General features: G+C 38.2%; 1 protein-coding gene across 1 annotated transcript in view; it reads right to left on the bottom strand.

Annotated features, from left to right (window-relative positions):
• The window catches only part of LOC144661461 (centrosomal protein of 70 kDa-like), an 80,807-nt gene that overhangs the window by 11,697 nt on the left and 56,244 nt on the right, over positions 1-12,866 (bottom strand). The window contains exons 16-17 of the mRNA XM_078522237.1: positions 11,753-11,917; positions 7,899-8,229 (exon numbers count right to left, since the gene is read on the bottom strand). Coding sequence (XP_078378363.1) covers positions 7,899-8,229; positions 11,753-11,917 — 496 coding nt within the window. The remainder of the gene's footprint in view (positions 1-7,898; positions 8,230-11,752; positions 11,918-12,866) is intronic.

Raw genomic sequence — 12,866 nt, 5'->3', positions numbered from 1 at the left:
GCGTTGAAGAAAATAAAATGAAGTAAGAATGCTAGACGCCAAAGAATTCAAGCTTTATTTTTGCTAACATTGGTGGTATGTAATTTCTTGGCTTGTTTTTCTTTTTTTCCCTCCCTACACGATTTATTTTGCATATTTATGTTCATCTCACACTTGCGTAAAGAATTGTCGCATTCTGATTGGTTTTTCGTTTGTAAACTTAAGACTAACCCATGAACTATAGTTAGTCTGTATTTTTTGGATCAGCGAGGCGTAAATTTTCTAACTATAGTTAGGGTGAACAGGGAAGCGGTCACATTACCGAAATAGCTAACTATAGTTAACGCCGTCGTAACTATAGTTAGTAGGGACCTTAAGATACCAGGACGGGACGAGCTAGGACGGCTACCGGAAGTAAATTTGGACAATCAGACATGCGCACGAGACCTCTCGACTCATCTCCCGGCCGTCCTCTTCTCGTCGAGGACGGCATTTCATCCGATTTGCCGTCGTATCGAGAACGTGAGTATTGTACGCTTGTTTAAGCTCCGAAAATGTTCTAATCGACCTTATTTTCGGTTATACCGACGAGAATGTTTATTAAGTTCGCATTTTTCGTGATTGTAGCGTAGAAATACGTTGAATTTCGACACAATGTGAAAATATTCTTCGTCTGTTCATTTGAGTTTCAGTCGCTATCACGCCGGTATCGCGAGTGATCAAGCGGAAAAGGAAACCTGCAAAGAAAATTAATCAGTGTAAGTACAGTTGAGAAAATTATGTATGAACGAGTGCACTGAAAGCATCTGTCGAGCAAATTTAATAAATGTACAGAAATAAATCGATCTTTAGTTGTGAATACCCGGCCGGAACTTGATGTTGTGTTTGTTTTATATTACAAATTCTTGTTTTAAAATACAATTACACAGGATTTTTGACGCTCTGGTGAAAAAAGGAAAGCCACTGCTTTTTTGAGAATGAGATTGTACCCTTTTTTCTAGGTCACTCATCTGAACCAGGCCAGATCTTTTCGTGCAGTGTTTCCGTGCTAGTTTATTCATACGGAAATGTTGAATCCTTTATTAAATACTTAGGTGTTTGCTTTATATAAATCAAGAAGAACAAATTCAGCGTCTTCCGTTCATTATCGTCTAAGTTTGATGGGAAATGATTTCTACCAACTCGAAAGGATTAGTTTTGTAAAGTGCTTTTATAAAGCTCAAATTATTGACGTCGCCGTCCTGAACGAAAAAACACATCTTAAGCATTTTATCTTTAGCGACATGACGGGACCCGCGTGAATTTCCCGCGGCCACTGCCGTCGCCGTCCTGGCCTTCCCGTCCTCGTATCTTAAGGTCCCTAGTAGTTTAGATGTGACCGCAGCCAATAAACCCTAAACTACCCGCCTTCAATATAAAACCAAAATATTGGCTGCATGCCAGGCACTTGAGTATTTGAACAATATCCCCCATTTGCATAAAAATGAAAACTAAGTCAACGACAATATTTCCCAGTTTCTCTTCTGCTAGCATTAGTTTTGAGCCCTTTACTTCCTTTTTTTTGACAATTTTTCTTGTTAACCGGGCGGAGCCTGGGCCTGGTTCATAATCTGCCCGGTGTTTTAAGTGTTTGGCTCGGAGCTTGAACATTCACGTTGCAATTTGACATGTCCAAACTATTTTTAAATGAAAATATGAATTATTTTTCGTGTGTTTTGCAAGTGTTTAAATTTTATTTTTGGAATCGAAACGAAAATTGCAAACTCAGCAAAAATTTGTCATTAGGCACAGGAAAAACGTCATCACGAAAAGGGGAATTATAATACCGAATCTCACAGTCAGATATGCTTTATTTACGTCCTTCGAATCACACGACTTTCCAAATGCCACTGAAAGCTGTGTTTTTCGGGGAAATAGTAGTTAAACTTCAAGAACTTGATTTTTAAGCTTCTTTAATTTTAACCGAAATCAATTTATGCCATTCAAGTGGTTTGAGTGTATTTTGTTTGAGTTTCGGAACAAAATAAATATTTGCAAGCCCAGGCAGGAATTTGTTTATGCAAGTTTATTAAAGAAAGGGATGGCATGAGAAAGAGAAATTTTCGCTCACGGCTACAGTTCACGCAAACCCCGTGACTCAAGCAAACCTTGGACTTAAGTGGTCAGATGACGCTAAACGAAGAAATACAACGGGATGGCCTTAGTCTAGTCTTTATTTTGGCGTGTAATGGACTTCTTTTTAATGCCATTCAACTGGTTTGGGTTTATTTTATTCAACATTTGGAACAAAATAAATATTTACATGCGTAAGCAGAAATTTATCTGGCCAGGCATGTGGTTTAAAGCAAGGGAAGACGTGATGAAGAAAATTCATCTCACGCAAAGTCCGTGACTCACACAAACACGGCTTGTGTGTTTCTCCAGTGACTGCTTTTCTAAATATTTTTTACTCAGGGGGGCCGTGCCTTTCTAGCCAAAGAACTGAAGGAAGTGGACAAACATTAACCACCCGGTTATAAACTGCTTGACGTTTCTTGCTTACAAGTAAAATAGAAGAATTTGTGGATAAGGATGGCACTCTCTTACTAAATTTTTCGAATTTTTGTTAAAGGACTGTTTTATTTTTTCAAGGGAATATTTTAATTTCCCAAGATAATTCTTTACGCTGTGGGTGATAAAAAGGCACTCAATACAAATGTGTCTGAAGTGTTATGCAGTTTCGCAAAGGCCTCAACAAAAGTAAAAGGTACAAGGCAGGCAATTTCAATGGCGCGCGCGTGTTGAGACTACAGTCTATAATTTTTTCCATTTTCACGCGTTGCTTGTCATCTAGCCTTTTACAATTTAAAGGATGGTATTTTTTAAAGATGGCTGCCATTAATCGATTGAATCGCTTAGCTTTAACAGCTGAAAAGCTGCTGCGGATCTTTATTGTCAGAGGATATTGGCCAAGCGATGACCTATTGTTACATAATGTAGTGACACAGCGATTCTTTAGACCCATCATGCAATCCAAAAGAACGTCTGCGTAGGAGGCTTTCATAATAACGTCTATTTATAAATTTGTTTATCTAAGCAGAATTTGCAGCCAGCCAATAATCACGGAAACACCGTCATTTACTCCGTTTTATGTAAAGTTGACTCCCGATAACTCGAACCCTCGGTAACTTGAACGTCGCGCTAACTCGAACCAAAATCAAATTCTCTGGATTTCCGTCATACATTTGCTGTAATTGCGTTCGACGAAGGAGAGCGCAAGCCTAATTCTGTTTTGTTTCCTGTGTCTTTTGAGTTGGTAGGCCTGTGCACTGTTATGCGGAATGAATCAAGCCGTAATGCGCGCGCAGGTGTATGGACTCCAAATTGGCCGCCCCGATTGATTTTTGCAGGGGCAAGTCTCGGCCGGGAAACTGGTGCGACGATATTTTAGTCTCGTTTTTGCATTGAATCGTCCCTTGGCCTTTTGTCGTCTTTGGTCGCTGTTCTGCACGTGTGCTTCACGAATTCGCTAGAACATTTCGTTTGGTCGCTAGATTGTGTACTTAGTAAAACTGTTTACTTTCGTTCTCGTACAAGAATCGCCTCTTCTGTCGTCTTTGGTCGCTGAACTGCGACCAAAACTGACCGTTGCTTGTGGTCAAATAGCAAATGTTCTGAGTTGTATAGCTCAGCGGCCATTGTGCCACTTGATCATGGCTTGTGATCAAATAACAAACTTTCCGAGTTATGTAGCTCAGCGGCTGTTGAGCCACTTGATCATTACTTGTGATCAGAACACGGCGTTATCGAGTGATGAGGCTCGCATTTGCGTTAAACATTTGCACGGTGTAGACGACATCAGAGCAGATGAAGCGATCGAATACAACCGAACCATTGTTCAGTCGAGTAAATGCGGCACCGGAAGCATTCTTTTGTATAACATGACCAAATCACGTCGTGCACAGAGTTCTGTCCAGACTTCGATAAATGATACCCACAATAATTGCGGGCCCAAGAGAGGCCCGCAACCCTAATCTTGACAGTGACCAGCGGATTGCGTATTACGCGTGCGCGCCACGTTTATAAAGGCTATCTGCAAACCGAAAGTTAAAAATTTTGTTCTTCCACTAAGAACGATCGGAATGCAAAAAATGTCAATCACGACATTTGTCGTAAAACCGGAAGAGAAAAATCTTGTCTCCAAGAGCAATAAGAATGCGAAAAATCAACAGTTTGTCACATTAGATCAAGGCTTCTGTCTTGCAGACATTACGTTTTGCAGACGTTGTTTTAAAGGTGTTGCTTTTGAGCTTTTGAGAAGATCTGCTGTGATTGTATCACAGATAAACTACGGCAAAGCGAATGATTCCAACAACGGTTATTCTCGAGAAATTCCTTATAACACTGACAACAAAGCGAGTTTGGAGACGGAGGAAAATCACATCTCAATTCACACCGCGTGCTCGACTACACTTCGCAAAACTGTCAATCAAAAAAACGACTCTGATTGGTTCGCGCCAATAGGAAACGATAAAAAACATTGGTGACTTAAACGTGACGCGTTACTCCGACCTAGCCTGCGTTGCAGACGAACAAAACCAACCGGGGCTTTGTTCGTCTGCGACGCAGGCTACTCCGACCTTACTCGGAATAATTTTCTTTTGTCCAGTGATTTAAAAACACTTCCCTCCCAGTACCTTCTCTTACTGCATCGAGGCCCGCACTTTCTAACCTGTGGTTACCACTAGTTACACATAACACACATTCAAAGACAAGCAATTGTCATTCATTCTTGGAATTAATAAAGTTATTGTTCTCAGTTTATTCGCCATCAATGTTGTTAAATTATTCTTACAAACATTTCACCTTCCTCTTTTGTCCCATCACCAACAAATTGTACAAGAAAAAGGAGAAATCTCAGTCAACACCAAAAACTACCCCTAATCGCTGATTACTACTAGTTTTACCCTCGGTAACTCAAACCCTCAATATCTCAAACCTCCCGCTAACTCGAACAATGTCTGTCAATACGTGACAAGAGGCTTCAATCAAAGCAAACGGTGTACTGTAGTGAAAAAACACGCACACAAGTCAGATTCACCTCCCAAAGCCTCTCAAAACATGATCTGTGCTCTTAGTAAATGGTCATCTACAAAAAAAAAAACATACAGTGCAAGATCTTTCACCGTGACAGCTCCTATACTCTAGAATACTCCGCCTTCAGACATCAAGAACAGCTCCTTAGTGTTGTACCTTTTTTATGTTCAATAGTGTTTTTAATATAATTTCTTAACATTACTTCTGCAAAGCACTTTTGAACTTTTAGGATATTGGCGCTATATAAATATTTTATTATTATTTTATTATTTGCAGTATTGTGCTACAGGGCCTTTTTGTCTCGTGTCGTCATGACGACACGAGATAATTCTACAGGGGGAGAACTGCATTCCATGCGTGTTTGCTTTCTGAGGCCGCGGAATTTTCCCGCCATGTCAACATTTGCTTAGTGAGGCCGCGGAATTTTCCTGCGATGTCAACATTTGTTTTGTGATCGGATGCCGCCGGAATTTCATATCAACGAACAGATAATTTTTCTTTACAAAGGTCGCAACTAACGCGCTGGTTTATCAAACAGTAAGTTAGGAGTATTTATTGAAAAGGGCTTATTATGTAAAAGTACAGGCACGCTAAAAAGAGATGACGTTTTTTTCACAACTTGCAGCAAACGAGCAAATTTTAAGTGGTCCAACAGGCATAAAAATGGAACAGAAATAAGGCCCCTTTTAGCTGGCAACAGTGCCTATCCGCTAACGAACTGGCTAGTGAAACCCTACCCGGACAGAGGACGCCTGACTCAGGAGCAGCGGTAAAGTTCGGTGCGGTACGATCTGTAGTGGAACGATCGCGGGAGCATTTGGCATGTTGAAAGTTCGTTGGAGAATTGCGTTGAAAAAGGTTGAACAAAAAACGAGCATCCTTAAAAAGACTATGATTGCTACGTGACTTTTGCACAACTTTGTATTGAAAGGGGTGACCTGTGGCGTTTGTTTGCTCAAATCTTGCGTTGTGCTGTTCCATACTTTTTCTCACATTTCAATAAAAGAACTCTGCCAGTCTGGAGTCGTACTTTTTTGCCTTTCTTTTTTCAGGCGGTTCTGATTCATCGAGAGAAACATTAACACTTTCGATTTGCAAAGCCTCGTTTACACACGGCTCTGAGGTAAAGGTAGAACTTAATGTATGACCGAAAGAGGGAAATTATATTTGATGAGTTTTCTTAGAATTGAAGAGCAGAAATGTCAATCTAAAGCGCAAAACATACATTGTTTTTTTATTTTTTTGACCCAAAGATTGACCTGAGTCAAGAGGCACTACATGTAGCTTCATATATCCTGCTGTGAATTCCACGCTACAATGAACACAACTTTTATAGACGACAACAACAGCCTTTTCAGTGCATGAATGAAGCTCGAAAGAGGAATACACGTAGATGTGACGCATTTTTTTTCTTTAAATTAGCTGTACGCTTTTCAATTTTGGATATATTTGGGCTGCAGCCTGCAGTTATCAAGAAAAATACAGACAAGTTTTACGTTCTTAAAATACCATTCTAACCTTTGCCGACAAGATTGTACTGAAAATCAATGAAAGCAGAAAACGCGTAGAAGAAGAATGAAATGCACCAGGTTATTACAAACGCATAATACAATGTACTAACCGAAAGAGAGAAATTATATTGATGAGTTTTAGAACGGATCTGAAAAGCAGAACGGTCTAATAATCAACAAGATGTCATTAGATGGACCTGCCTGTAAATGCTAGTATACCGCAACTTGCAACCTGCCTGTAGCCTGCTAGTATACCGCAACTTAAATTGAGCGAGAAAAGCAGTTTTTAACATGAAGCTCTAAAATCTCTTTGGAGTGTCTTGTCTTGTGGTCGCTTGTAAAGTTTTAATTTGTGCAATTGTGAGATGTATCAGAATAACAGCTTCACTTTGCCAATTTAATTTTTGTTTAAATTGTTTTTTGTTTAAAAACTTTTTTTAAATTTAGCCGCGGCAACAGATTGTATCGGGGTTAAAGAGGGATTGTAATCTAAGCAATTAGTTGGCGGTTCGGGATTGAATGTCAAAGTTAATCTTGCACACATAGCACATGTCGTTTGAACAAAAGGTTTGAATCGTTTGAATCGTTAGTCGATTGCATTTTAAAGTTATGACCAGTTATGGTACAGCATAGTAAGCTCTGTGTAGAAGTTAAAGTCTCTCTTTAAAAGTGAGATTTGTGCGAGTTAAACACTACTACATAGTTTATTGCGTACCTAGCAGAATATTTCATTCAGTAGATTTCATCCAATAAAGCAGGCCAGAGTCTAAGCGCGGGCCGGCCGAAAAAAGCGAAGAAAATGACTGTAATTTACACGTTCTTCAGCCGCTGCGTTGTAGCTTTGGCGTTACAAAAAGAGTGACCAAAACCAAATTTCTCCTTACAATATCAATACTAAATCAAGAGAAGAGGTTATAAGAATTAACAAAATCATCACCACTCGCATGTCATTATCACTTAACAGGCTAAGCGTTCACGAATAAACACCCAAAGCGATATCTCATATAGCGTGAAGAAAGCACATGGAAGTCATAGTAAAAGTATACAGTAGAATGTATGCTTAGTGAACCAAAGTGCAATACAGCGTTTTTCCACAGCTAAGTATCTGTCTGTCATCTTTTTCTGCTGTTATTGGAGTCCTTTAAGTGTTCAACGGCCAGATGCTGAAGTGTACTTTGAATTTTTTTTTTTATGTTACATACACGCTTTTCAATTTTTGATATCTTTGCAAGCAATAAATAGATGTGAAAAGCGATCTTTTTTTAAAATAAACTCTAAAAAGTGACACGAGACAGTAAGCCCAGAGGGCTTTTGATTAATACATTTCCTTACCTAAACCAAGAAAGTCTCGCATGTTATTCATTGTATTGTTGGTCTCTCCAAGCCGCATATAAACCTCATTCATTCTTGGGAATACTCCACCAATGCTATTTACATCAAACAGTTTCTGAAAGTGGGCAACAATGCTCTTTAGTTGATTTAATGATGGTTCTTCCCCACATCTTATTTCAGTTGGGCCGGTTCGGTTCTCCTGGCAAAGAGCGTCAATTCTTTCTTTGAGCTTCTGCGTTGTTAATGGTCCATGGTCTTCTTGTCCAAGCATTGCTCTTGGTTTCCATGGCATTAGGTGGAATGAGAGTTGATTGATTAATGTTTCAAGATCCTAAATACAAACAAACAGAGCAATGATTGTCAGCTACTTTTTTAACTGCAAAACCTTTATCTGTGCATAATTTACATCACATTGATGTGATAGTCATACTGTTGTGAATCCCAACTCTCCCTTAATCAGAGAGAAATATAATCTATGGTTTTTAATTAACCTGTCAGCCTAAGGCCAAGGTGGTTCATAATTTGCCCAAGTCTGTTTTCACTTTTGGTCACAGTCCCCCACCCCAAACCTTCCACTCGGCAGACAAAGGGCTTGGAGGGACCCTTGATGAGAATCAAATTGCGCATGCCCTCTTATTTGAGCAGGCTCTCATGTGACGCCATGAGATTTGTGCAATCAAGAAAGACACAAATTGGAACTCTTTTTTTCTTGCCCCTTTCTTTATGTACAAGGTTTAAACAAATGTCTGAAAGCACTTTGTAATTTTCTCTGGTATACCAAGTTGGTTCAACGGCAATTTAGGATAACATGCACTTCAGAAGCTGAAACTTTGGCGAGTAGCTAACCTTTATGTGAACTTTTTATATTGGTGATACCAAAAAAAAACGACGATTTCTGGAATGACCTTCTCCTTTAAAGCTGAAACTTGTTTTCCTTTGTTTTTACAGTTGCTAGCGCAATTGTTGTCCGCGTAAGCAATACTGAAATTAAGCAGAATGCTCTTGAGTCTCGTAAAAACTTATTATTACTGTGTCGGTCATGAAACAATCTTGACTGTGTTCTTGTCACTCGTGTGGTTTATTATACTTGATCAGGAGCCATTACTGACATTTGCTGGATATTCCACTCTTTTTTAACGAGAAATTAATTATTTTTTGTGCGTCATTTAAGCATTTTGTGTATATTTTTGGTATTGAGTAAAAAATTGCAAGTTCAGAAAGAACATCACAGGGAAATCAGCTGATGATGATGATGAATTACCAAATGATGCAGTTAGATTAAAGGTATGCACTTTTGCAACTGTTGACACTCATTTGCATGACTACCTGTCTGCTTTTTAGAAACATTTTGGATATTTTCTGGAATCGCCCAATATGCCTTTCTAGATCATACCATTTACCATCGTTTGAGCTAGCTTCAACATAAAATCTTTGCAAAATTTATTTCACAAGCCCTATCTTATGTAAGTCTGCGTCCAAGCCTAGTGGCCCAAATGGTCAGAGTTATCTTATGTAATGACATGTTAATGTTTTCTCATTTTGTCAAGCTGAAAGAAATTACTGAGGCCCCATTGCACTTGGTTACACAACACAAAATAAAGAATTATCAATTAAAGTAGGCAAAAATTAAAACTTTTGCAATGTCAGTGTTTTCAAAAAGATTGCCTTCTCTGTCCACACTTCATGTTACGTTTTTAAAACCACTCCACAGAGTGTTTTTGAGTTACTTTGTTTTGGGTGATGGGAAAAATTAGATTAGTGTAGACGGAAGGTCAAACATCTAAATAAATACCAAAATATTGTGCATTTTTAAATGAACATTTGTTAGTGTGCTTAGCTATAGGGCATTTTGGAAGTTATTTTGAAAATCTACCCTTGTTATGGAAATGATTAGCATTTTCAATCTGCATGATAGGAACAGCGTTAGCATGGTTGTGCAGGGCCTTGTAATGCCAGATGGTTTAAAGGTCAAATGAACAGAAATTTCGATTTCTTTTATTTTTTGCCCATGTGTTTATATACCGTAATGATTCGATTTAGCGCCCGGGGCGCTTATTTACTTTTGGCACCTCAAGTGAGGGCGCTTATTCGAGACAGGGCGCTTATTCGGGACAGGGCACTTATTTAATTTTTTGAGAAACAACCAAATGTATCTATAACAATAACAGGAACTGTAACAGTTAGTAATGGTTAAAAGTTCAGTTACTTTTAAAATAATTCTTAATTTTAACAGTAAATATATACATGAACTGTACGGTGAACTGTCAGGAGTTTATCTAGTTGACGTCAGTGACTTCAGTAGGGCCAGTTTTCCACAATAGGGGCAATTATTAGAATAGGGGTGCTTATAAGAATGGGGGCGCTAATAAGAATGGGGGCGCTTATTGGAATAGGGGCGCTTATTTACAAAAACACATTCGAAGGGGGGCGCTTATTCGGAAGGGGGCGCTTATTTGAAGGAGGGCGCTAAATCGAATCATTACGGTAATACCAAAAGCCAAATAAACTTATCCCAAAGTTTCAAATTAAACGGACATTGCATCACAGAGATATTGCAAGTGAAAAAATGTTTTTTTAGGCCTTCATAATCAAAGAGTGCTTGGAAAAATTCAAAACATTCCCGAAGAGAGATAATATCTAATTCCATTAAGCAATCTCCATTCTTGTACTGCTGTAGGATCCCCTATCAGGAGTCTCTATTGTTCTTTCTTATTGGCATTTAACAATTCTCATTAGCATGTACGAATCGAGGTGTACAACCAGTGTGGCCTGTGGAATCGGTCTGCTGTCGTCTTCAAAAACACCAATTATGACTTCAAAAACTCGCTCCATTCTTTCCATTTTCATTGAAAAATGTTTTTGTGAATCCTTCGGAAATCTTCGTTTTTTTTTTTTTTTGCTGTAATCCACGCTTTAAGGCTCAGAAAGCAATTTTTTTTTCTTCACTCAATAATGGATAGTTTTAGCATTTGGTTGGTTAAAATGGCATTTTGAAATTTCTGTTCATTTGACCTTTATCTGCAAAAACCATTAACCAACATGTTTTTGACACTATGTTCATCATCAAACGTTTTTATAACTTTTATTACATTATTTAAGCCTTTTTATAAACAAAAAAGAGAACATATTTCAACAGGCTGCAAGATATGCAAACTGCAGATTCTATTTGAGTGACTACCTTGACTTCTTTACTAGACTCTGACTGATACATGTGCATGTATGCCTTTCAAGCAGAAAGTCAGTTGTGCACTGTCATGCAAATTTGCAAACAGAAAGAACCGTAGCCCTAAAGAAAAATCAGAGGGAGGGCTGCTCTCTGATTTTCCTTGAAGAAAACTGGCAGCTGTACGTGTACAGGTCTGGCTAAGACTTCTTGGGACTAGACATTGAGTTTGGTCAATAAATTTTATGTAATTGAGACACTCGATATTGGAACACTGGACCACAACACTGCAAAATTGTACAGAAAAGAACATCCTGCCTGATTGACTGTAACTACAAGGGGAGAAGGATAACCAACCAGAAGCCAATTTCTTCTTGACAATATCCGCACTAACAGCATTAGACATTTCTTTCAGTGTTCCCCCCCCCCCAAAAAAAGTAACTCCATAAGAACCCATGCCAATACTCTCAGTCCAGGCCATTAATCATTTTTAAAGTAAGCTATTCTTAACACTTTTTACTTCCCTGCAAGAAATCTTCAAGGGAGATTTTACTTGGCAAAACAAACAAACAAACAAGTAAATAATAAAAAAATAATAAAAAAGGTAACTTGTTACCTAAGAATGGCTTTTCAGCCCACACTGATAAATTAAAAAAAAAACCTATGGATGCTTTGAGGGTTGCTGACTCACTTGAAGTCCTGAAAGTTCTGTATGCCACAGCTTTAGTGTTGGAATAATATTTTGCCATGCCTTCTCACAGTAAAACTCGTGTGAAACAGCACTCTGTGACAGAGCTTCAGCTGATAATTTGGGGCCATCTTTTGAGCATATCACATCCACGATGTCACTGATTAACTGTAAAAAAAAAAAAAACAGCACTTGCATGTAATTTACAATGTCAAAAAAAAGGGAGTCCACTCCACAATGCGCACATGTGTGGACTTTCATTTGAATACAATACAATACAATGTTTAATGTGGTTATTACACTTAGCTATGGTTTTGATGTGTCCTGCAGATATGACAAGCAAAATTTGCGGGAGCGCACCAGCTAGTAGCCACGATGAAAATAAATAAATAAATAAAAGTTGACAATATGAAATAATCAATGAGTCACTGGGCATGTGGCACAAGTCAAATGTATGTTGACAGTCACTTGTGAGTACAGTAAAAACCCGTGAGTAACAACTAAGTTTTTCCAGGTTACCCTAAACAGGTTCTTACATAAATAGTAGTTACACTGTACCACAAATTTAGGCTATTTAGGTTCTTAATAGGTTCTTATTTTCTGAGGAAAAACTTACATTGTTGCTAATAGAACTGAACTATTAGTGATATTTGGCCTATCATTTGTATAAAATTTGCAAACCACACAACCTTGTCCAAACCCAAAAGTAAACATTTTTAATCAATAATAGAAAATAAGAACCTGTTTTCAAAAATTTTAGGCTAAATACACGTAGGTTCTTACAAAAATGGGGTCTTAAAATAATGTTAGGTTCTTACTTAAGATAGCTGCTGAGTTTATGCATGTAAATAATTTATGTTGTTGCTATTTGAATTGACGAAGGCAAGGCAAATCTGAAATGCCAAATAATAATTATGAATTGTTGGTAGAACATAATTATTTATAATTTGATTGATTAATGACATGGAATTATGATTCAAATCTAAAGAATGATCGCTTTTATGCAACTGAAGGATGTTGGGTTAATGTTATGCTTCAGAAGGCAGAAAACAGAACTAAACAGCTGTAACATTTTTAAAATTTGCCATGGGAGCATGTCCGGACCCATAAGAGGGAA

This window comes from Oculina patagonica, chromosome 7 (genome assembly GCF_052425735.1).
Source record: "Oculina patagonica isolate OP01 chromosome 7, crgOcupat, whole genome shotgun sequence".
NCBI classification, from domain to species: Eukaryota; Metazoa; Cnidaria; class Anthozoa; order Scleractinia; family Oculinidae; genus Oculina; species Oculina patagonica.
This window is presented reverse-complemented; position numbering and strand designations above follow the sequence as displayed.